Below are 24265 nucleotides of genomic sequence, written 5' to 3'. Positions count from 1 at the left end.
GCCAAGATGTCCCAGGGTGGTCGTGCACTAAAGAACATTTCAAATCCAAGCATCTGTAACCATTTCGCACATACGTAAATGTACACAGTATACAAAAAACATAAAGGTGTTTCAAATGTGCATTTACACTCCCCACAGAGAATATATGTATCCCTTCCCCTTTCTACCCTGTAGACAGGTTCACTCCTGTCCTGCCCTTGACGATAATAAACTTTAAATCGTATCCAGGCTAGGCACGCGCCTTGTAAAATATGTGAATACCCACAAATTAAGAACAACAGATTTAGTTTTAGTGATATTATAGCAAAATGGTGTTTTATATATGTGAGTAAAATGTTTACGCGTTCAAAGTCCGGGTTTGTGAATTGCAATCGTAAATCTTGCGGTTTGTGCACCCAAGTTTTATTTGCATGGCCAAATAAATGGCTTTGTTAAGCAGGCGCCCATAGTTAGAGGGTAGTATTATGTGTGTTCTTTGACTACATCTCTTTCGCTTTTTAGTCCGGGTTCAATCTGTAAGTGCCAACCCCCTGTGAGGCAGGCAGCGCCTTGACCTTGTTTCACGCACCAGAAAGACAATGACGTTGGATAAACATCACCATTAAATGATGAGTGCACTGGAGAAATGCGCGCCCCTTACATGAACAGCAGCTAAGCGTTAAAAGAGAGCGTCCGGGTTTTTAATTTGAAGGCATTGATCGTGTTTTACCAAATGCTGCCCTCTAGTGTCTCTCTCAGTGTACTAATGTAACCGCTGAGTGCCTAGCTTCTTGGGTTGCAGCTGTTGTGTGAAATCGAATATATTTTTCTCTTTCATATTTCGGACAATTCTATTCAAATTGTGCAAAACTACGCTTCCGTTGCAAAATGATGTTTGCTAGTATCTGATTTCTTTTAACTCAAGTGCGCACCTCCGATCGCGCATCTCCGATCGAGTACAAAAATGTCTCAAAACGAGCCTCTGCTGATATTTCGCGAGACTTTTTAACGCGAGATGCATGCTTAGGTGAATACAATTATGCAGGCCTGTGTAATGTATAATTTCAAGAAATGTAATGAAATGTATGTTTTACAAATGTTTTCAGCGTAATTAAAATTAAATACATCCCGTCTTCGGGGTTGCCTGCTGGGCTTTGAATTATGCGTTTCCTTAAACAGAAGTAATCTATCACACTGTTCTGCACTTATAGCGTTCCCGCTGGGACAGTTATTTTATTCTATAACTTGAGATGCGGCTTCTCCACTTTCCCTCAATCCAAATTTCTAGGTTACAATTAGCATTGTTTTTCCTATGCGTCGTGGAGCTTTTGAATGTCTTTTTATAGATGTGTGATCCTGGTACCACTCGTAGGAATCCTAACGCAGGCTTTGCATGCGCATAAGATGAGCCTTCCAATTGCTAGTATCACTAGAATTATGCAGCAACAGAAGGGTCACTTATGCAGCAGGGTTCAATAAATTTACCATGGGGAAAAGCAAGTTATGTGGCTACTATGGCATGATAGCCAAATTTAGGTGCACATTCAGTGGAATTACTGTTAGTTGTTTTGACAGTCTAACTTACATTGTAACACAGATCGCAATGCTACGCAAGGCACAATCAGCAGATCCCACCTCTGTGTTATTACCCAGCAACTAATGGTTTCATTGTTCATTGAAAACACAGGGAAACCATTTTATCAAAAATGTCTGTTCTTCCTTCAAAAATAAAAAAGATTATTGTAAAATATTTGCAAAGTGTCACTCAGCAGGAAATCAATTTACATGTACACACTTCTCATAATAAAAGGAGTGCCTCTTTTATTCTGTACATCCCAGCAGGAGTTTAAAAGTTGCTTGCGGTTTCAGGTTTACATTCAGTTCCCACTAGCAGGCATAGAAAGCACATCCTTATGTTAAAAGAACATCTGTGCAGGAAATCTGCTGTATTCAGGGGAAGAAACTAAAATTAAATGATGTACAAAAGCCCACGGAATGTTTCATCACCTTTTGAAAGTGTTCCACACTTGGATATTGCACAACTCGATGCTTCGAGCAGACTTTCCCACAAAGAAAACCCCTCCCTGCTATCAGCAGATTCTTTACGAGTTCAAAGTCATGCTTTCCAAACCAGTAATGCATAGCTGCACCCACAAATAATGGAGTTTGTTTATCTTGCAAATATGCGTGCACATTTGTGAACTGGGGCCACAGTGTTTCACTGAAAATGACCAACTCTTACAAACTTGATCAACGTTGTAGGATGTGAAATTATTTATTTAGATTTACCTGAGACTACTTGGCTGCATATATGAACAATTCAGATCTCAATTTCAATAATGTGTACAGTGCCAAAGCTCTTCATCAGGTATTAGGACATTGGAATGTGGAGCACTCCATTGAAGACAATGGAGGGCTCCGTGCTTCTACGGGCCAGTAAAGGCCCGCAGAGCAACATTCCAATGTTGCTTTCCTTCACAGCTGTTGCTGTGAACAAAGGCCTTTCGGAGCTCGAGGGGGTTTAAAACCCCTCGAACTCCGAGAGGCCTTTGTTTAATTTGTTACAACATTCTACCCTCTACTGGCAGAATGTTCTAAAAACCTTATAGCCCTTCGTAGCAGGGCTATACCGGCTATTAAAGTCCTGCTCCCTTGTTAAAGTCCCTCGCCTTCGGCTCGGGTCTTTAACGCTGGATCAGGCCGTTAATAGCTGGTATTGCCCGCTACGGCGGGATATAAGGCTATAGTAAAGATGCATAATTCAATTACACCCATTCAGTGCCTAATTTGCATTAGAACATTGGAATGTTGGGAGCTCCATTGAAGACAATGGAGTGCTCCCTGCTTCTATGGGCCGGTAAAGGCCCGCAGAGCAACATTCCAATGTCTTACAAAGGCTTCTTGGAGCTCGAGGGGATTTAGATCCCCTCGAGCTTTGAGAAGCCTTTGTTTTAATTGTTAGAACATTCCACCCTATAGTGGCAGAATGTTCTTATAGCTTATAGCCCTTCGTAGCAGGGCTACACTGGCTATTAAAGTCCTGCTACCTTGTTAAAGTCCCTCGCCTTCGGCTCGGGCCTTGAACGCGGGCACGAGCCTTCAATAACCGGTATAGCCCGCTAAGGCGGGCTATAAGGCTATAATAAAAATAAGTGTTGGGGCCCTCGTCAGGAGGCCACTAGAGATTTCACCATCCAGTGCCCCTGCCAGCGTTGCAAAACAAAACAATTAACCATCACACTCCTAAGAGTGGGACAAGTCATACTATACCAGGCCCCTAAAGCTGTAAGAATCTCTGGGGTGGCAGCTATTAGTCATTTTTAATGTATAATTAATATTAAACATCTGTTGTGCTCATCTCTAAATTGGCCACCATGTGTCAGACTGTCATAAGTGCCGGTGTTTTTAATTAAGTGCTGGTGCCGAGCATCGTAAACCGCCGGCTCAAATTAAGCACTGATAGAGACTGTAAGAAAGCTCACTTTCTATGTAGCATTGTACAGTACTAGTCTACACATCGCACGTCACACAGGGTAACCATGGTGAACACTGCAATCAAACTTGCACAGTTAGCAGAATGTTCTAGCGATCTGGGTTTTCAGACAAAGGAAACCAAATCAAACTTATACATCCCAATGAAATGTATGCCGGGTCAAATACATCAGAAGGTACAACAAGGCATGGGTATGGCACAGATGGATTTATCTCACAACATATTCTATGTAACATGGAAGAACCACCACATCTGCTACAGGTTTATCCGACAACAGAATGTGATGTAATACCATCGCAGGCACCAGGAGCTAGCTTGGCTTGCCTTGTTCACGGACACAAGCTGTCAATCAATCAATCAGTACTTGTAAAGCGCTGCTAATCACCTGTGAGTGTATCCAGGCACTGGGCTGCTGGGCTTAGTCAAAAAGCCAGGTCTTGAGTCTCTTCCTGAAGTCCGACAGCGAGGGTGATGTTCAGAGGTTCCAGTACTTGGCGGCAAGGTAGGAGGAGGAACAACTTCTGCTGTGGTTATTTGAGGGAGGTGGAGCGGAGGTTTCTGGTAGGTTGGTGGAAGTTTTGTGGATGCACACAAACAGTGAACCTCCAAGGGGTCTTCCACAGCTTGTATGGACAAAAGATATTTCAAGACTGAGATAACGGTATTTCAGTCTGTGTGCCACTGTTCTGTGGATGGTAGGACAGTTCTGAGACACAAACAGTGAAAAATAAAAACCAGAATGATATCAGCTTAAAAATAGGGTCGTAGTAAGTGAGATAATGCCCTTGGTTCAAAAACTAATTGCAAAATGCGGAGCCCTAACAAACACTCCAAGAATAGACATAATCCGTGACAGGTTTTCATCTTATTTGTTTTTTTCCCTAATCAAAGGACTGCTTGGAGATAGTTAGAAAGGTCAGAGGTTACTACTCACTACCGCACAGACCTCATAGATTATTGGTCCTGGTGGGCTAAATTGCAGCCAAATGATGTATGAGAGGTAGGCACACATTTTGCTCTTCATGAAATTGCTAGGTTCCTGCACCTCAACCCAATCACATGTGGGGGTACAATTGAACAGTAAAAACTGCTTTCGCTGGAGAATGTTCGCACTGAAATATCTTGGTGGGGCATGTCTCAGTCAAGCAGTGTCAATCTCAAATAACAAGCCCTGCAGGAACTAAATAGAAATCTTGTTATATTTGTCTGTTGCGGGAGAGGATGTGGCGCATCGGCCAGAGCTGCTGACTTAGGAACTGGGGATCCAGGCTCAAGTCTCGGAATGGGGCTCAACATAAATCACAAATCCTGTGTTTCTGGGCAAATCACTTAATCTTCCCGTGCCTATGGAGAGTGCCTAGAGACCTGCACGGGTGATTAGAAGCGCTATACGAATCCAAGTATTATCGGTTACAGCATTTATATCTTTTTTTATTATTATTTTGTTTTTAAACAGATGTCAGGGATGTTCCAACTACAAATAGGAACATTTTGCAGTATGTGAAATGGGAACAATTTTTCTAAGTCAATATACTTTGACAATTTGTGACAATTTATCTTACGGTTTAATTATAAAATGGTAACTCTCATTTGGTTCCTCGATAAAACATATTCAGGAAAAAGTTCTATCAAGTTTCAAATTTTTACATGGAACCATAGTGAGACTGGAAAAACTAAGCCTGAATTTTACTCGTGTAAATTGAACTTAGATGTAAAAAACATTTCTCAAATCTTGGTTCACAGAGTCGGGGGACAGTCCCTCTGGTAGATTTGCCACGTTTTATTGTTTGTTGGATTAAGGTAAGGGGAAGGCAAGGAGAAGTTGCCAGATACTTGCCCAGCAAAACGTTTGTAAACCTTAACAAAGTATTTGAGAAGTTATGGGTCTTTCGCAAATCCTTTCCCGCCATTGAAAGCTACTTCTTAATAATAACATGAGTGAATCTCTTTAGAGCGTGGGATCTAAAAGGGAAGGACTTCCTTCATGATGAAAAGTCTTTTCCTTGTGAAAATAAGTGTCCTTTGCAGATTTGCACCATGTGGACTCCGGTGTATCATCGGACATGCGAACGGTACAATCGCGCACCACAGCAGGTCATGAGAGTAGGGCCGGCTTTAGGGCAGTGCGACCGGTGCGGCCGCACAGGGCGCTAACCTCCGGATGGGGGGGGCTGACCTCAGAGGGTGTGCTGTGTTTAGCAATAGCTTAGGATTTGAGAGAGGGGGGCCCTTTTGCCCGGTGGTAGTGAGAGAATCCGAGGAAGAGGTCATGGGGGCGGCAAAAATGATTGTCGCACCAGGCTCCACCAGCGCTAAAGCCGGCCCTGCATGGTGTGTCTGGAAACAATACGTTGTGCATAGATTACATTGAAATCCTCACTTGTATTCTATGAATGACTGAAGTGCACAATTATATAAAAAAGCATGGGCCAGAACGATGATGGACAGATACACATTATCTGTGAGTGGTGCCCAAGCCTGGTTTCATGGAACATGCCATTCTTAAAACGTTAAGGGGCAGATTTATGAGCCCCTTGCGCCACTTTTGCGTCACTTTTAACATGGGAAAAGTGACGCAAAAGTGGCGCAAGGGGCTCATAAATCTGCCCCTAAGTGTTTTAAACGGGTTCCTTTGGAATCGATGAGAGTAAAAAGAGAACAAGAAACAGACATGGCTGCCAGCCCTCACTGATACAAGAGACCAATCAGCCTCGGAGAGAAGCCGTGTGACTCTCTGGTCAACATGTAAAGATCTGATGCGTCATTTCTAGTGCCCACTGTGCAAACTCCGTGCCTCGACGGGGGGTTACTGTCTGGCTGGGGGTGATGGGTAAGGGTTGTATTGGGGCCGGGGAAGGAAGGGGGGGGGGGTATATGTTATTGGGGCCGGGGAAGGAGGGGTTTATGTTATTGGGGCTGGGGAGTTTATGTTATTGGGGCTGGGGAAGGAGGGGGGATTATGTTATTGGGGCCGGAGAAGGAGGGGGGGTGTATGTTATTGGGGCCGGGGAAGGAGGGGGGGGGGTGTATGTTATTGGGGCCGGGGAAGGAGGGGGGGGTGTATGTTATTGGTGCCGGAGAAGGAGGGGGGGGTTATGTTATTGGGGCTGGGGAAGGAGGAGGGTTGTATGTTATTGGTGCCGGGGAAGGAGGGGGTGTTTATGTTATTGGGGCCGGGGAAGGAGGGAGGGTTTGTGTTATTGGGGCCGGGGAAGGGGGGAGATTTAGAGAGTGTTCAGGAACAACAATTACTTTTGTACTAATAAAAAAACATGTTTTACACGGTTTAGTGTACTCCGGGTTCACAAAGTAGGAAATATGGTGATGTGCATGCAGTCGTGTTACACCATATTTCAGTCTGTTCCATATATTTCATTGATGGTGCACAAGTACTTTAGGAGTGTGGTAACACCACAAGTCTACAGTAATAATGCCTTGTCGCAGTATGGTAAAGCTGTCTCTTGGTACTAGGAGCAGTCTGGTGGTAACTCTGCTTTTATTCACAGGGGAGAAATTGTAGAAATATGATGTCTTCTGCGAGGTGTTACACATGGATGCACAGGGGTCTTGCCTCCTAGTTACAGTGGTGTAATCACTGCCTTAGGTTGTCACGCCAGCTTGGCGTGATTCTCACAGAGGGCCTCGTCACAGCTGGATGTTTCGTTACAGGAGTTACAGGCGAAGACCCGTGGGTGAACATGTGTTGGGGGTCCATGTGATACCTTTGGTTGTGACACAGTTAGGGGTCTGTTCCTTCCCACCCTGCTCCGTCCGTCCTCTGGTGCACCTGAAAGGAGGCCGCCATGTTCCCTGGTGTGGAGAGGTAAACTGAGGGCTTGTTTCTGTTCTTAATATTAATTCCAGCCCCTGTTCCTTTCCCAGGTACATTCACTACTTCAGCGGCCTACTCTCCGGGACCATCAAAATGAACAACAAGCCCCTCTTCCTCCATCACGTCATCATGCACGGGATCCCCAACTTTGAGTCCAAAGGTGGTAAGCTGTCCAAATCCGCTACATTTATTGTTCTCACTCCGGACTGACTAGATTACAGTAATGTACTCAGTTCGATGGCTTGTACAAATCCACTGGAGTCTTTACTTACCTCATTATATTTCTTCTTGCTTTAATTTCCTTTTGCTTCTACTTTTTCTCATATTCTTACCTCATTCCTTCTTTATTCTCTTCCTTCAGCCATTATCTTCCTTCTTTAGTGGTGTCATTTTTTTCTCCCACCACACTTTTACCAGCCTTCCTTCTCCACCTTCCTTTCCTTGCCCATTCCTTCCAACATTCTTGTCACCTCTTCCTTTCCATCCTCTTTATGTTTTCTACCATTCTTATTTTTCTTGATTTCTTCTTTCATTGTCCCTACTCTTTCTTATATTTTTACATTTCTTTACTTTCTTTAGTTCCTCTCCTCTCCTCTCTGCTCTTCTCCTCTCCTCTCCTTTCCTTGTCTCTCTACTCCTCTCCTAGCCTCGCCTCTCCTCTCCTCCCCTTCCTCCCCTTCCCTTTTTTCCATTTCTTTCCCTTCCCTTTTTTCCTTTCATTCCCCTTCGCTTCACTCCCTTCCCGTCGTTTTCCTTCCCTTTTTCTATTTCTTTCCCTTCTTTTTCCTTTCCTGTTTCTCTACCCTTCTGTTTTTTTCTTTTCCTTTTCCTTTTCCTTTCCCTTCACCTACCCTGCATTACCATTACCACTTTGATCCTTCCTATATCTTTGCTTGATGACCCTGAATTAAAAATAGTGATTGTTAAATCAAGCTTCTAGAGTTCCAGTCTGTTCATGCCACTAAAAGCACCACACATAAGTTGACTTTTTGAATAATAAAACTAAAAAGACCCAATGGAGCTTGATTTAGATAATAAATAGACTATATTGAGAGGTGAGCACGTTTCTGGAAGCGCTTGCAACACCTCCGATTACACACACCAAACTACAATAGTCCATTACAAAGTGTCTATAAAATCAAGAGTGGTCCTGGTGAAGGAGTACAGGGGGAACAAGAATGGGCCGCAGGTCGGTGGTAAGACCTCCCGCCAGTGGCCGTCCGGCTGCAGCCGCTCTTCATCCTAATAGACCTCACAGTCGCTGTGATTGGTTTCTCTTTCCAAGGCCTGTTGGTTTTCTAGCACACAGACACTGTGCAGCCTGGGAGTTGTCATATTAGTTTTTTGTGTGAACTCTGCAGCAGTGGTAGTTGATTGGGAACCAACTGGAACCCCACCCCCCCAAACTAGAGATCCTTTCTAAATAAAGATATGAGATGGACTTCTTTTTCAAGATGAATCTTCCTGTGAGTCTGCTCCCCCAGTCCCTCTAGTGGCCTGATGTAATACCTTTCACCCCTCTCAGCCCCGGATGTACTTCTCATGGACCGCTAAGGGGGAACAACCTTTACAACGCAACTTTTACAACGCACTACACTTACAACGCATTTTTTACAACGCAAAATCCATTACAACGCATTCCATTACAACGCATGACACTACAACGCATTTTTAAAAACTACCTTTACAACGCATTCCATTACAACGCATACTACCTTTACAACGCATACCATTACAACGCATAATATTACACTACACTATCCAACACTTACCCTACTGTTGCACCCCCTGGAGTTAGAATAGTAATTTTTAGCCCTATACTATCCAACACTTACCCTACTGTTTCACCCCCTGGAGTTAGAATAGTAATTTTTACCCCTATACTATCCAACACTTACCCTACTGTTGCACCCCCTGGAGTTAGAATAGTAATTTTTACCCCTATACTATCCAACACTTACCCTACTGTTGCACCCCCTGGAGTTAGAATAGTAATTTTTACCCCTATACTATCCAACACTTACCCTACTGTTGCACCCCCTGGAGTTAAAATAGTAATTTGTACCCCTATACTATCCAACACTTACGCTACTGTTGCACCCCCTGGAGTTAGAATAGTAATTTTTACCCCTATACTATCCAACAGTTACCCTACTGTTGCACCCCCTGGAGTTAGAATAGTAATTTTTACCCCTATACTATCCAACACTTACCCTACTGTTGCACCCCCTGGAGTTAGAATAGTAATTTTTACCCCTATACTATCCAACAGTTACCCTACTGTTGCACCCCCTGGAGTTAGAATAGTAATTTTTACTCCTATACTATCCAACACTTACCCTACTGTTGCACCCCCTGGAGTTAGAATAGTAATTTTTACCCCTATACTATCCAACACTTTCCCTACTGTTGCACCCCTGGAGTTAGAATAGTAATTTTTACCCCTATACTATCCAACACTTACCCTACTGTTGCACCCCCTGGAGTTAGAAAAGTAATTTTTACCCCTATACTATCTAATACTTACCTTAAATGCAATTTAATATTATGCGTTGTAATGGTATGCGTTGTAAAGGTAGTATGCGTTGTAATGGAATGCGTTGTAAAGGTAGTTTTTAAAAATGCGTTGTAGTGTCATGTGTTGTAATGGAATGCGTTGTAATGGATTTTGCGTTGTAAAAAATGCGTTGTAAGTGCATGCGTTGTAAAAGTGTGCGTTGTAACAACATACATCCGCCGCTAAGGATTCTGGAGAAGGATCGATAACAGGCATTTGATATTTCACCCGGAAACCTCACTCTGCTGATTTCTACCTGATTTTCGCTATTAGTTTTAAGCAGTGCACTGCAAAAGAAACACAAAATGATAATAACTGAGTTATTATTCTTTTATGTTTCCTGGTGATTTGCGGGCGGCGGGGTTGCTCTGCTCTCGGAGCAGGGCAGGGGAGGAGTGGTTTGCCCACTCCTAAGTGTGCAATGACGGTTTGGTTGGCCCGCTCAGGCCGCCCAAACGAGTCAAGTGCACTTTCCCCATCCTCCATGACGGCTGTATTACAGCCTACACAGAGAAGATGCCCAGGCCCCCCTTCCCTGGTTGAGCGTCGAACCAGGACGCTCAAAACCAATCACAACGCTGCATTGTAGCATTGTGATTGGTATTGGGAGCCTTTGTTGTGCTTCCTGTGCCTCGGAGAGTAGGAGCAGAGATGCAGGACTATTTGGCATCAGTAAGTGGTTCTTTTATTATTATTTTTTTCTTTTACCATTCCCCCCCGCTCCCGCGTGCCCGCCACGCCACTCCGAACCATGCCAGCCGCCACTGCGAGTGACTCAAATAGTGGAGGCAGGTAAAACCGCCAGGTGCATTATTCCCGGCATGCCTTTTTCCACAAATTTTATACTTTGAATGGAGCCAGGATCTCCCCTTATTCGCCCCACTGGAATACCCAGACCACCTGGAGATCTTTGAGAGTTATCTAAAGACGTATTGTAAGATCACTGCTACTCTGGCAGAAGTGCTGTCACCAAAAGTGCTTCTGCTGACCTGGTGGTAGCACGTTTGATGAGAATGTAATGCTGGGCCGGTCTCCAAGTCCTGTAGGCCTGCTTGGCAATATTTCTGTTTTTCTGAAACAAGGTTTGTTTTTGAAAAACAAATAAAACGTGCCTGACGCCCATGGCGTTTTTCCCCCACCATCAGGTAAAGAATTGTCATTTCCCTGCTAGGAACCGCATGACTCATGTGGCGGACACAGGCAGGACAAACTCAGCATCGCAAGGTTTGTGCTCAAAAGGGCAGGCCTTCTGATGCACAGAAGCCAGACACCCTAAGGAAAATGGAGTCCCAGCCAAAGGTTTCCAACCACAGAGCCAACTAAGTCTGTGGCATCAGGAACTAAGCTATTCCTCCAAATCTGAAAGATGTTAAGAGACTACAGTTTGCAGTAATGAGCTATCTGCCCAATCCTAAGTGAGCCCCCTTACTGTTTTCTAAGCCATAGGGCCTCTTCCTGAACCTAGATACTGTAATGGCCATTTCTCCCTCTGGGCGATAGTCACATGCATAAAAGTAAGCCACAGATAGGTGTGGACAACTGTCTATTCCAAAAACAGATATGTTCCATGATCTCTAGGTGGACACTTGCTTAATGAGGGACTTCTTTGATATAGATGCTCTGTCCACACTACAGGTAGTAATCGTCGTTGACTTAGATGCTATATCACCCTGACTCCATTTTGTCATTGCTAACAAAATGTTCTTTTTTTCTAATCAAATTTTTATTTAATCGTGACTCCTTTTCACTAACTTTCCAGGTTGCCGCCCTTTCCTGAGAATCTACCAGGCCATGCAACCAGTGTACACATCCGGGATCTAGTAAGTGCGCCATGCTGCCGCTCCTTCGACCTAGCATTAGTTCGAAGGTTGGATGATGTAAGGAAAGGGTTGTAAGATGGAGGTTGGAGTGTTGAGTTTAGGACACATGAAGGTATTTTAAGAGTGATAGCTATAACCGGATTCATGGCCTCATGGGCAAATGTCCATCTTTGCAACTTAGCTATTTAGTTCACTGGGTGGTCCTCTCTGAGATAATTTGCTTAAAATGTATGGTCCTGAACAGGCACGGGCTGGTGGGGAAGTGGTGGAGAAACCTTCTCAGATGGGCGTTGTTAATATTTTGTATCTGATCGTCATTGTGAGATGTCAAGACCGGGTGATATTATGTGGCTAGTTGGGACCTTCAGTGATGGGATAAATTCACGTCCTCTGTTGGCCAATGGCATGTGGGGAAGTCTTCACTTATTCCATGCCTGATCAGTCGGTGATGGGTGGTTTATTGTTGTAAAATGGTACACACATGGGTGATGGACATTACCCGCAGGAGGTTTGTGTTATGTGAGTGTCAGAGTGTGAGGTAGTAGCAGTGTATGGGAATTCATTCTGCAGCCTGCTTGAACTACAGTCAACTGCTCATCCGCTGAGTGTTATGGGATTAGTATTATTGTGGGTCAGGAGGGTTGTATACCATATTTAATTGTGTGTGAAAGGATCTTTGTGTACCCTGCAGAACGCCCACTAATGCAGATGTCATTGTAGAAGTAACGCGCCCGTGTCACAGGATTAACACAAGTGCAAGTTACTGTGTTGACATAAATAATGTGTTGTGAGTGAACACAGTGGCTCAACACCTCAAAGCTGAAAAATAAATAGTGCTGGATTCTTCTCCTAGACACCTCTTCTCTGTCAGATCTGTGCACCCCACCTCAGTTGATTTGTAGAAACATGAGCTCTACTCAGGAAAGAGAGCCTTTCCTGTGAGATACCTTATCCCGCCCTGACACAGACACACGAGTGCTTGCGTCATGGCCCCGAATAGCATCAGGGGACTTGAGAAATGAAAATACTTGTTCTAACTGCTTGGCTTCGCTTGCGACCCCTAATTCTGCTGGAACATCTGCGTGCAGCTGAATGGACATCCCTATGAGATGCTTGGGCACATGTTCCAAAGAGACCCGGGTGCGGCTCTGGAACCATTATCCATTCATTAGGGCTGAAATGAAATGCCAAATGTGATTCATCGAATATTTGACGTGATTTCGATGAGTGTCGTAGATAGTCTCTTATGGTAACCAGAGAGGATAGAAGCAGAAGGCTGCACTTATATTTCTGTACTCAGGGCCGGACTGGGAACCACAACCGGCCCTGGCAAAGTGCTCGGCCGGCCCCCTCAGGTGCCGCCGAGCTCTTTGCCAGGGCCTGATTTCGGCCAATTTTGTTACAGGGCCGATTTTGCAGCTATGCTGCAAGAACGGCCCTGTAACAAAAACGGCCCCCAGGGGCCCAAAACCGGCCCCCACCTGTGCGGCGCACCGGGGTATTGCCCGGTGCCCTCTACGGCCAGTCCGGCCCTGTCTGTACTTAAATTCTTTGCAGTTTGATTCCAGATCTGACATCAGGGATGTTGTTGAATGTTGCAATTGCGTTGTTGCAACACTAGCGCTGCTCTATTGTTCGAGTTGGGAACCTATGATCCCGCCTCTTATGACGTCAGTGACTACTAATCAGTACAGGTGTGCAAGCCTATAAATGAATAAGGAGAGCCGAGCCCAGGCCTGCTCTGGCACTAAGAGCCTGTGCACGAGCCGAGCCTTGAACATATTTGGCATGTAAATCATGCAGCAAACATTATGTTAGACTATAAGGTGCCTTCGAAATAGTATGGTTCTTTAACACTCTAGTACATCAGACTATATCTCTGCATTGAGAGGTATTTATCAAAAGTGACATTTCATAAACATACATTGAGTAATATTCCTGCCCCCGCTTTATGACAATGCTATTAGAGAACTAAGAGGCAAGAAAGATGTCTTCTGTAACCCTTTGTGTGGCCTGGATTCTTACTATTGATGGAGGAACCTTTTAGGCTATTAGATGAAACATGATAGGTTTTTATACAGTGTACATCCTAAATTCATATATTTAAAGGTGCTCTCATATGTGATAATGAACACAATAGGGGACTCCGTAAAATAAAGTATCTGCCTATGATCACACAGTTCAGTCAAACAGGGAAGCTGGGATTAAGCCCAGATTTTTAAGTTTCACAGTAAACTATTCAGCCAGTAGATGGGTATCTCTTTCTAGCATCAAAAATAATGCTTTGTCCTTAATTTTTGGAGGCTGAAATTAGAGCATGGATGACAAGCAGAATCCACATTTTATTTTTGCCAGTTTTGAGAGTGCACCCCTTCACAAGAGACACAGAGTACGTTGCACCTTTTTGACACAGGGGGATTTGCTGGGCTTTGAAACCTGGTTCCTCCTGTTGCATAGTCAGCAGTTGTAGCCACTGGTACACATCACCTTCTGTGAAAGCTCGGCTCGTCTTGGACTCGAGATCCCAAGAAAGCATCGAGTTGAGCCACAGCTAAGCTTCTTGCTCGAGCCTGGCTTGAGGCTGTTGTTGGCTTGCCCATCTCTAATCACCGATAGTCTTAGATGCAGTCAGTACAGATGCAGTTGGTGACTGAGTTTGACCTCTTATTTACTTGATGCACTCTGCGGCTTTTGACACAGTAACACACGGCCTTCCTATTGGTTGCCCAGAATGCAGGTATCCCAGATGCATCACTACCCTGGGTCTCTTCCTTTCTAGAAGGTTCTCTGTGTTTTAATCTGAGTACCTTCACCTTACCCTCAGTGGCCTCAAAGCGCTGTCACTTGTTCATTACCTGCTTCTGTGCAGGTAGTTTCCTTGTTTGCTTGAGCCTAGATGGGGAGGAGGAGGGTGTCCTGGTGTGAGAGAGCATGTTCTTGAGGTGAGAGTGTTGTGGTAGTATTGTTACTTGACTATCTGCAGGGCACTACACATCCATTCCTGCACCTTTCTGCAGAGTCCTCGTTAACACTGCCATTACTCTGATTGGCTTAATTGAGTCAATGGTGAAAACCAAGACCACAGCTCCCAGAATGCACGAGATTGTCATATGAATTCCTAGGACTGGAAACATGGTGCCTGTCAGCATGGAATGAGTTAGCAGGCAAGCCAATTTTGTGATGAACTCAGCCCTTGCTCCTGGTGTGTGAAGGAGCTTCCATGCCCTTGTGTGTGTGTGGGCACAAGCCACACAGGTGTGTGGGAAGATATACCTACAGCTTCTTGTGTGTGAAGGAGCTTCCACACTCCTTGTGTGTGAGGGCACAAGCCACACAGGTGTGTGGGGAGATATCCCCTACAGCTTCTTGTGTGTGAAGGAGCTTCCACACTCCTTGTATGTGAGGGCACAAACCACACAGGTGTGTGGGAAGATATCCCTACAGCTTCTTGTGTGTGAAGGAGCTTCCACACTCCTTGTGTGTGAAGGAGCTTCCACACTCCTTGTGTGTGAGGGCACAAGCCCACCAGGTGTGTGGGAAGATATCCCTTACAACTCCTTGTGTGTGACGGAGCTACCAGACCCTTGTGTGTGAGGGCACAAGCCAGACAGACATCCTCACCCAGGCGTGTGGGAAGAGATCCCCTGCAGCTGAAAGGGAGAGTTTCTTCACACACTGAGCTGCTTGTGCGCTCTGGGTTTGAGGGGAGACGCCTTCCCCTCCTCTCTGGAGGGGGCACTCCATAGTCAACCGCCTCCAGTAGCAAAATCTTAGCCCTTGCTTGGTGAGTCAGCAAAACTGCATATAGTTTCCACCTAAATGCAGCATGAGAAAAAAGCCTTTCCCACCCCCTGATATAAAGTTCGACTTTCCATGGAATATTAGTTTCCTGCAGTCCGTGTTTTTGCTGGAAGGAATACATATATAAGTAATTGACAATGTTACTTTCATTTTTAGAACTATTAAAACATATTTAGGCTTGCTGACTAAACATTTTCCACTTTTTACACGCAGGTGAGTTTCTGTTATAAATTAAAATTCAGTTGTTTGTAACAAAAAATAGCAACTTTTTTCATGGTTAAGTATATTATTTATATATTTTTTTAACTACAGGCCTACCTGAGTAGACCTCCTCAGTAAGAAACTCTTTAAGTAGGGCTGTTTTCTTAGCAAAGCTATGGATAATGCTTATAGAGTCAAAAACAAAATGGGCTTGTTAGATAATCTTTGTTGACCGCTTTTTTTAACAGACAAGTCTAACCTTGACTGAATACAGATTTCCACCTGGCGGTGAGCGCCGGTTTTCATTTGCGTTTCATACTGTGGGAATGTGCCCTATTGGCCGGGAGCTTTTCCCTGTAAGTGTGGTAGGCATGGAAATGTAATCTGTACCTCTCCACACTCATGTGTGGAACAATATGGCTTGTAGAGAGCTATGGGGTGTGCAGCCTGCCGCCTTAACGGGTTTAGAGAGCTGTGGAGTGTGCAGCCTACCTCGCCACATTCTGTCCTACAAGGGATTTAGAGAGCTGTAGTGAGTACAGCCTGCCCCACTAGATACTGCCCCACAAGGGGCTTTAGAGAACTGTAGTTAGTAGAGCCTGCCCCCCTCCACCCCGACATTCCACCCCTTAAGGGATTTAGAGAGCTGGTGAGTGAAGTCCGCCCAACAACATTCTGACTTCTGACCTGCAAGGGGTTTAGAGAGCTATGGTGAGTACAGACTGCCCCGCTACATTTTGCCCCATAAGGGGTTTAGAGAGCTGTGGTGTGTACAGACTCTCCCCCCAATATTTTGCCCCACAAGGGGTTTAGAGAGCTGTGAAGAGTATATTCTTCCCCCTGGGAGGCTCAGAGAGCTGCGGTGAGTACAGCGTCCTCTTTTGGGGTGTTAGCAGAGGTGCAGGCCCTTGGTTGTGAAAGTGTCTGCGGTTTCAAGGACTGTGGCGAGAGCTCCCAAACCCCTCTAATATGTGGCGAGCTGCCCTGCAAGGAGCTGTGTTGAATACAGCGCCTCTCTACTGAGGGTCTGTGGTGAGTGCATACCTTGACCTGCTGTATGAAGCTGGCATGCCTGCAACACTGTCCTTCTTCCGGTCATGTGATGGGGTCTGTTATCCCATTGGAGAATGAGATGAACACGCGCCCTTACCAGATGTCTGTGGTGATCTCTGCCTCTTGTCATGTGAAAGAGGCTTCACTATAAAGCGCTGTGAGCACATCCCCTGTCTCTAATCTTTGATGGAGCCTGGCTCACCCCCTTAAAGTATGTGTGAGTACAGCCCCTAATCTTTGGCACGTGTGAAAATCGTTAGTAATGGCACTCATCATGGTATGCGGGGCACTGTGGTGGTGGCACTGTATACACTTACACAGATGTATGAATAAGCTGGTCCTGGTGAGTACAGCCCCGCCCCCGAGAAGTGAAGGAATTTGCTGAAATGTGGCCCTTGTTAACTACCACCCCTTTCGCCAGTGTGTTGAGGAGACTTTCCAGCAAGGGGCAGTGGTGAGCGTAGCCCTCTTTATGTATGGGGCATACTGTGATGGTGGCTGCTACAGCATACTGCCCTCTGCTGGTCAATGTTGGTACTGAAGCCTGCTGTGGAAGGCTGTCTCACTGGAGCACTCAGGACAGGCTGCCCCAGGAGGGAGGAAGTGACGCTGCTCTGACATATCACTCAGCCCCAGGTGACGAGCAGCTCAAGAAAGTAAGATTAATTTGAATACATAAATATCCCCCCGTGAGGCCGATCTATAAACAGAGGCCGCCAAGGTGTCTCTATAAAGGGTATTTACAGCCTGGCTCACCTTTCATCCGTTAATAGGCTGTTTATGGGAGGCCGTTCAAGTTCTTTCGGGATAGGACTGAAGAGAAACCAGATCCCGCACCCCCGCGAAGAACAAAACTGGAAATAGCTGAGGGAGGGTGTCATGCAGTAGGGAGTGGGTGGCCGGTTTAAAAACAGGACATTGATTGCAGTGGCACTGTCATGCCCCTAACGACAAGAACGAGGGACTACCTTTAGGGAGGACGTCATGGAACGTTCCTTGGGAGGGCTGGCTCAGCCAACATCCGCTCCACTTCGCATCGTCGTTTCAGGAACATCGGATATTTGATTACAAAAAAACTTGCCCCAGCAAACATGATCTCTGTTGTGTCCTGCGAGACACGTTCTAGTGTCTCAGCAAACCCCTTCCAGGAGGCGAGTTGTCCCCCCCTTGCTTCAAAACTGCGTCCAAAATGACTCTCAAATTATAGCATTGAGAACGTGCTTTGGTGCCTTAAAAAGTCGCAGTTTATTCAACATAACATTTATACATTTTCAGAATCATGTTTATCCAATTGCTCTTAATATCCATGCTAACATATTTCATTGTCTTTGCAATCATTTTGGTGCTGTGTGGCCCCAGCCTCCTCAATTTCCAGGGAAGGGAGGGGCCACCTGTCTGGGCCTCTGATTCACGGGTCAAGGCTTCAACTTGCTACCGATTTGGAGGGGACCTGCCTGGGCTGCAAGTGCATTCCTGCTTGCCCTGGACCCGTTCGTGGGCCCTCCCTGCTCCCGGGGTCCCTGCCGTGTGGCATCCCAAGGACCATGCTTGAGCATCTACTCAAACCATCCTGAGGCTGAGTCCTTCCATTTTGCTCCCTCGGTGCCCCTGCCGTGAGGTATCCAAGTGTCCTGCGGGAGCCTCACATCTTCTCTTTCTATGGTGGTAAGCCGCCCTTGGCTCCCTCGGTGCCCCTGCCGTGAGGCATCCCAAGGGTCCTGCAGGGGCATCACATCTACTCCTTCCATGGCGGCACGCCGCCCGTGGCTCCCTCGGTGCCCCTGCCGTGAGGCATCCCAAGGAACCTGAGGGAGCATCACATCTACTCCTTCCATGGCGGCACGCCGCCCTTGGCTCCCTCAGTGCCCCTGCCGTGAGGCATCCCAAGGGTCCTGCGGGAGCATCACATCTACTCTTTCTATGGTGGTAAGCCGCCCTTGGCTCCCTCGGTGCCCCTGCCGTGAGGCATCCCAAGGGTCCTGCGGGAGCATCACATCTACTCTTTCTATGGCGGTAAGCCGCCCTTGGCTCCCTCGGTGCCCCTGCCGTGAGGCATCCCAAGGGTCCTGCAGGGGCATCACATCTACTCTTTCTATGGCGGCAAGCCGCCCTTGGCTCCCTCGGTACCCCTGCCGTGAGGCATCCCAAGGGTCCTGAGGGAGCATCGCATCTACTCTTTCTATGGCGGTAAACCGCCCTTGGCTCCCTCGGTGCCCCTGCCGTGAGGCATCCCAAGGGCCCTGCAGGGGCATCAAATCTACTCTTTCTATGGTGGCACGCCGCCCTAGGCTCCCTCGGTGTCCCTGCCGTGAGGCATCCCAAAGGTCCTGTAGGAGCAGCACATCTACTCTTTCTTTGGCGGCAAGCCGCCCTAGGCTCCCTCGGTGCCCCTGCAGTGAGGCATCCCACGGGTCCTGCAGGGGCATCACATCTACTCTTTCTATGGCGGTAAGCCGTCCTTAGCCCCCTCGGTGCCCCTGCCATGAGGCATTCCCAGGGTCCTGCGGGAGCATCACATCTACTCCTTCCATGGCTGCACGCCACCCTTGGCTCCCTCGGTGCCCCTGCGTGAGGAATCCCAAGGGTCCTGCAGTGGCATCACATCTACTCTTTGTATGGTGGCACGCCGCCCTTGGCTCCCTCGGTGCCCCTGCCGTAAGGCATCCCAAGGAACCTGAGGGAGCATCACATCTACTGTTTCGATGGTGGCACGCCGCCCTTGGCTCCCTCGGTGCCCCTGCCATAAGGCATCCCAAGGGTCCTGCGGGAGCATCACATCTACTCCTTCCATGGCGGCACGCCGCCCTTGGCTTCCTCGGTGCTCCTGCCGTGAGGCATCCCAAGGGTCCTGCGGGAGCATCACATCTACTCCTTCCATGGCGGCACGCCGCTCTTGGCTTCCTCGGTGCCCCTGCGTGAGGAATCCCAAGTGTCCTGCGGGAGCAACACATCTACTCTTTCTATGGCGGTAAACCGCCCTTGGCTCCCTCGGTGCCCCTGCCGTGAGGCATCCCAAGGGCCCTGCAGGGGCATCAAATCTACTCTTTCTATGGCGGTAAGCCACCCTTGGCTCCCTCGGTGCCCCTGCCGTGAGTCATCCCAAGGGTCCTGCAGTGGCATCACATCTACTCTTTGTATGGTGGCACGCCGCCCTTGGCTCCCTCGGTGCCCCTGCCGTGAGGCATCCCAAGGAACCTGAGGGAGCATCACATCTACTGTTTCGATGGTGGCACGCCGCCCTTGGCTCCCTCGGTGCCCCTGCCATAAGGCATCCCAAGGGTCCTGCGGGAGCATCACATCTACTCCTTCCATGGCGGCATGCCGCCCTTGGCTTCCTCGGTACTCCTGCCGTGAGGCATCCCAAGGGTCCTGAGGGAGCATCACATCTACTCTTTCTATGGCGGTAAGCCGCCCTTGGCTCCCTCGGTGCCCCTGCCGTGAGGCATCCCAAAGGTCCTGCAGGGGGATCACATCTACTCTTTCTATGGTGGTAAGCTGCCCTTGGCTCCCTCGGTGCCACTGCCGTGAGGCATCCCAAGGGTCCAGCACGGGCATCACATCTACTCCTTCCATGGTGGCACGTCACCCTTGGCTCCCTCGGTGCCCCTGCCGTGAGGCATCCCAAGGGTCCTGCAGGGGCATCACATCTACTCCTTCCATGGCGGCACGCCGCCCTTGGCTCTCTCAATGCCCCTGCCGTGAGGCATCCCAAGGACACTGTGTGAGCCGTCCATCAACCTTTTAGTAATTCTCTCTTTTTTTCTACCTTTCTTGTGTTCCTTCCGCCACGCTACCTACGGTTTCACAATCGGAGAGAGCTCTCCCTTATCTCCCTTCCTTTCCTTCCCCACCCGAAACAACCCTGCTTTTTGATCGATGCAGGAGGATCCTCCTATAACCTGTCCCCACTCCGGTTCTGCCGGTGTCTGCAGGCCGGACCACAGTTAACTGCTGCGGGGGCCCCCCTCCTTCCCCTGTACGCCCCAATAATTACCAGCACTACCGCTCACTCCACAGCTTAGCCTCCAGGTCCCTGGAGCCTGCCATCTTCTACTACCCATGTTTATTTGTGTTGTACCGCAAAACAATGGGTCGCATTATTGCGTTTGCTGACAGTTGTGGGAGATTATTGTGGTCGCTCCTCGTAGCGGACAATTGGTGGGATTTGAACCTGTGAATGCTAACTAATGTTTTCACTATTACGCCCCGGCCCGGCGGGATGCCAATAGGAGGCCGTCCTATACCCAGCAGCGTAGCTACACCATTAATACCATTAAATGCAGTGATTTTGGCTGCATTTCCCTTCTTTAGACTCTTTGTGATCTCCCTGCCTTCCGACTTGAGGGTACTGGAGCCTGATTTGCCCTGCTCCAAAGTTACGTTTTCCATAACTCTTTAAGTTATGCCTCAATCCGTTTCTGAAAATAATTGCCCCGTCGGAGGCCGGTACCTCCTGCCCCACCCCCACCGTACCACTAACATCAATCCTCCGTTTACACCGGTGCACAGGCATTGATAAATACGACAGCTGGCTATTCTAATTACTTTGGTGCATACTTCATTATGGAGTAATATTACAAAATGAAGAACAGGCGGTGAAAAGTGTGCTTTTCTGGGGGCTCTTGGAGATATAAATTCTGTTCTAAGGACTTCCCACCATTAAAATATTTGATAGGGCACTTTAAGAGGACTAATTAGGGCTGTTCTTGTGATAACTTTTAAAAATCGTAGTTCTAATTCGCCTTTTATTTGTGCACTGTCATTTCATCTCATGCCTGCACTACGTCTTCCCAAATGGCTGGCATTATACCCTCTTTGATGGTGCAAGGCAGCTGGCCAGGTCTGGTGTCTCTGGGGCAGTGACACTGGTGACATAGTGGGGTGATATGTTTCTGAAGTTCATCTATGTCTCACGCAGTGACCCCCCGAGGTTGTACTGAAGGAGGTTGTGCAACACAATTCCACCCACCTGATCCATCCACAGCAATAATACCATTTCAGGGGGATCTGAAGATGGGATTTGACAAAGAACCTTTTGATTACCCTGCACACAGCACGTTTACCTCTGTGCAAAACATGTCCAAGTCTGTGTTATTACTGAAACTAGTTACTCCGAAATGCGATTCAAAACAACAGTAACTTAACTGTGCATAAGCGCAGGGCAACCAATCATTATACTTGAAATACACTGCAAGCAAAGCTCAGTGGTAAGCGCCAAACGAAAGCTCAGCCGATTTAACGTTCGATTCAATTTGAATACTAGCTCCCCATTTATATCCCTCATGCGATAATGCCAATATATATTATCCTACACTTTTACCCTTATCGCCCTCTGCCTCCCAAGCAATCGTTTCGCCCCGGCGTGTACCTGAAACATAGCTGCCAAGGTTTTAGATTGCTTATGTGTGACCTTTTCATAATTTTAGGTAAATTATGGGTGGTATTCAACGATTATGGGTGACACTTTGCTCACGAGCAAAACTAAGCAAGAAGTCCAGGAAATACATAAACCTTCTCTCTACTGCGAGGGGGGGGGTTGTGTTTAATCGGGCCTGTTCCCCCCTATTTGCCCCCCCTCGCTTTCTCAGCTCACCCCCGTAGGGGGGTCCGAGCTTGCCCTGGGGTGACCAATCCTGGTCGCCCCCTCAAGCGGGCTATGCATATGGGGGGCAGGGCTTCCCGCCTCCGGCCGGCGTTTGCCCCGGGCCTCCACAGGGTCCGGCTTCGCCTTCCCCGGCCCGGGTTATGACACAGAGTTGTTAACCACTCCCTTGGGGGAGTGGGCACACATGCACCCCACATGCATCCATCACAGGAGTCACGAGTGACATGAGCCTGTTCATAAAAGGGCCCCGGTGCACTATTTTGAATAACTTTGGTGCCGGTTGACGAATCCTCGCGAAATTTTCAAAACTAATGGGGCGCTCCGCTCAGCTCCTACCCTGAAAGTCTTGGGGGGATTCGTCAAGCAGGGGCCGAGAAAAAAGGGGGGTCCCAAAACGCGTTTTCCCCATGCATTTTCCCATAGGACCTTTAGTCGAAGGTACAGCCCGAACGGCTGAACAGAATTACTTGAAGTTTGGCAAAGAGGTAGTCCTCAGGTCAGGGATATGCCTTTTGCATATATGGAGTCAATCTGTTCAGTATTTCCTGAGAAAATTGCAGTTAAAGTACATAAATATTTATAGCCGTGCACCGTGCGCGCACTGTGCGCGCACCCTAACGTGCACGAGCGTAATTCTGATTGGTGGTTACATGTCAGTCAACGTTCGAATCAGTCGAAATCAGGAAGTGTCGGCCGCCATTTTGTTTGTTTTGAGTGCGAGAGTGAAAAAGGAAGGTGGCGAACGTGAAAAGGGGGCAGGGTAGAGAGTTCCTGACCCCCTAGCCTTTGTCAGTGGGTCCCTGAAGGACCACGAAGGCAGAAAAAAACATTGTAATTTTTTTTTTTAAATCGCGGGGTGTGCGCACCGTGCGCGCACCGTGCGCGCACGGTGAAAAACCATTAAAAAAAAAATAATCATTTTTAATACGTAGTTTATTGTAAAATCAATATATACAAAATATATTAATAAATACATAACTTAGCATTTAAAAAAACGTACAAATTCACTGAAAAAAACATAGGTTTCACACACGTTATAGTTAGGAATTAGCATTTAAAAAACCTTGCAAATTCACTTAAAAAACCATAGGTTTCACACATGTTATAGTTAGGTGGACATTTCACTCGTAAAAAACCAATGAAATTCCCCCGTTATAGTTAGTTCAGATAACTATAACTCGCGCGCCCGCAATCCACTGCTCATGACATCACATATTACATCACTCATGACAAGGTCAGTGGCATCACTGATGACATCATCCTTTTGATAGAGTGGCGGTCGCGCGAGTCATAGTTATCTGAAAGGCACATCCCTGACCTGAGGACTACCTCTTTGCCAAACTTCAAGTAATTCTGTTCGTTATAGTTAGTTCAGATAACTATGACTCTCGCGACCGCCACTCTATCAAAAGGATGATGTCATCAGTGATGCCACTGACCATGTCATGAGTGATGTAATATGCGATGTCATGAGCAGTGGATTGCGGGCGCGCGAGTTATAGTTATCTGAACTAACTATAACGGGGTAATTTCATTGTTTTTTTACGAGTGAAATGTCCACCTAACTATAACATGTGTGAAACCTATGGTTTTTTAAGTGAATTTGCAAGGTTTTTTAAATGCTAATTCCTAACTATAACGTGTGTGAAACCTATGGTTTTTTCAGTGAATATATATAGACATTACTTCACTCCGCGTTACTTTGGAGTTCACTCTCCCAACATGGACACGGACCATCGGTTTGGTGCAAAATTAATTTATTACAATGCCGCCATAACATTTCGGCTCGTCCGAGCCTTGATCACATGACATTGTAAAATCATTTTAGAACCGTTTTTAAAGTGACAAGTGCATGCTGATTATTCTCACGTGAGTTGTACAACCATAGACATAGAAAAAATTATCAAAAGTCTCGCAAGTGCTT

The 24265-nt window shown here is 46.9% G+C and overlaps 1 protein-coding gene across 19 annotated transcripts in view; it reads left to right on the top strand.

Moving 5' to 3' along the window:
* Positions 1-24265, top strand: part of TNS1 (tensin 1) — a 1878049-nt gene that overhangs the window by 1541062 nt on the left and 312722 nt on the right. For 16 of the 19 annotated variants that reach the window (XM_085649997.1, XM_085649992.1, XM_085649991.1 and 13 more), the window contains 2 exons: positions 7355-7467; positions 11621-11681. In XM_085649997.1, coding sequence (XP_085506123.1) covers positions 7355-7467; positions 11621-11681 — 174 coding nt within the window. The remainder of the gene's footprint in view (positions 1-7354; positions 7468-11620; positions 11682-24265) is intronic. The other 3 variants (XM_085649989.1, XM_085649999.1, XM_085650004.1) reach the window with 1 other exon arrangement.

The sequence above is a fragment of the Triturus cristatus genome, chromosome 3_2, assembly GCF_964204655.1.
Source record: "Triturus cristatus chromosome 3_2, aTriCri1.1, whole genome shotgun sequence".
In the NCBI taxonomy this organism is placed as follows: domain Eukaryota; kingdom Metazoa; phylum Chordata; class Amphibia; order Caudata; family Salamandridae; genus Triturus; species Triturus cristatus.
The sequence above is the reverse complement of the archived record's forward strand: the minus strand, read 5'-3'. Positions and strand labels throughout refer to the sequence as shown.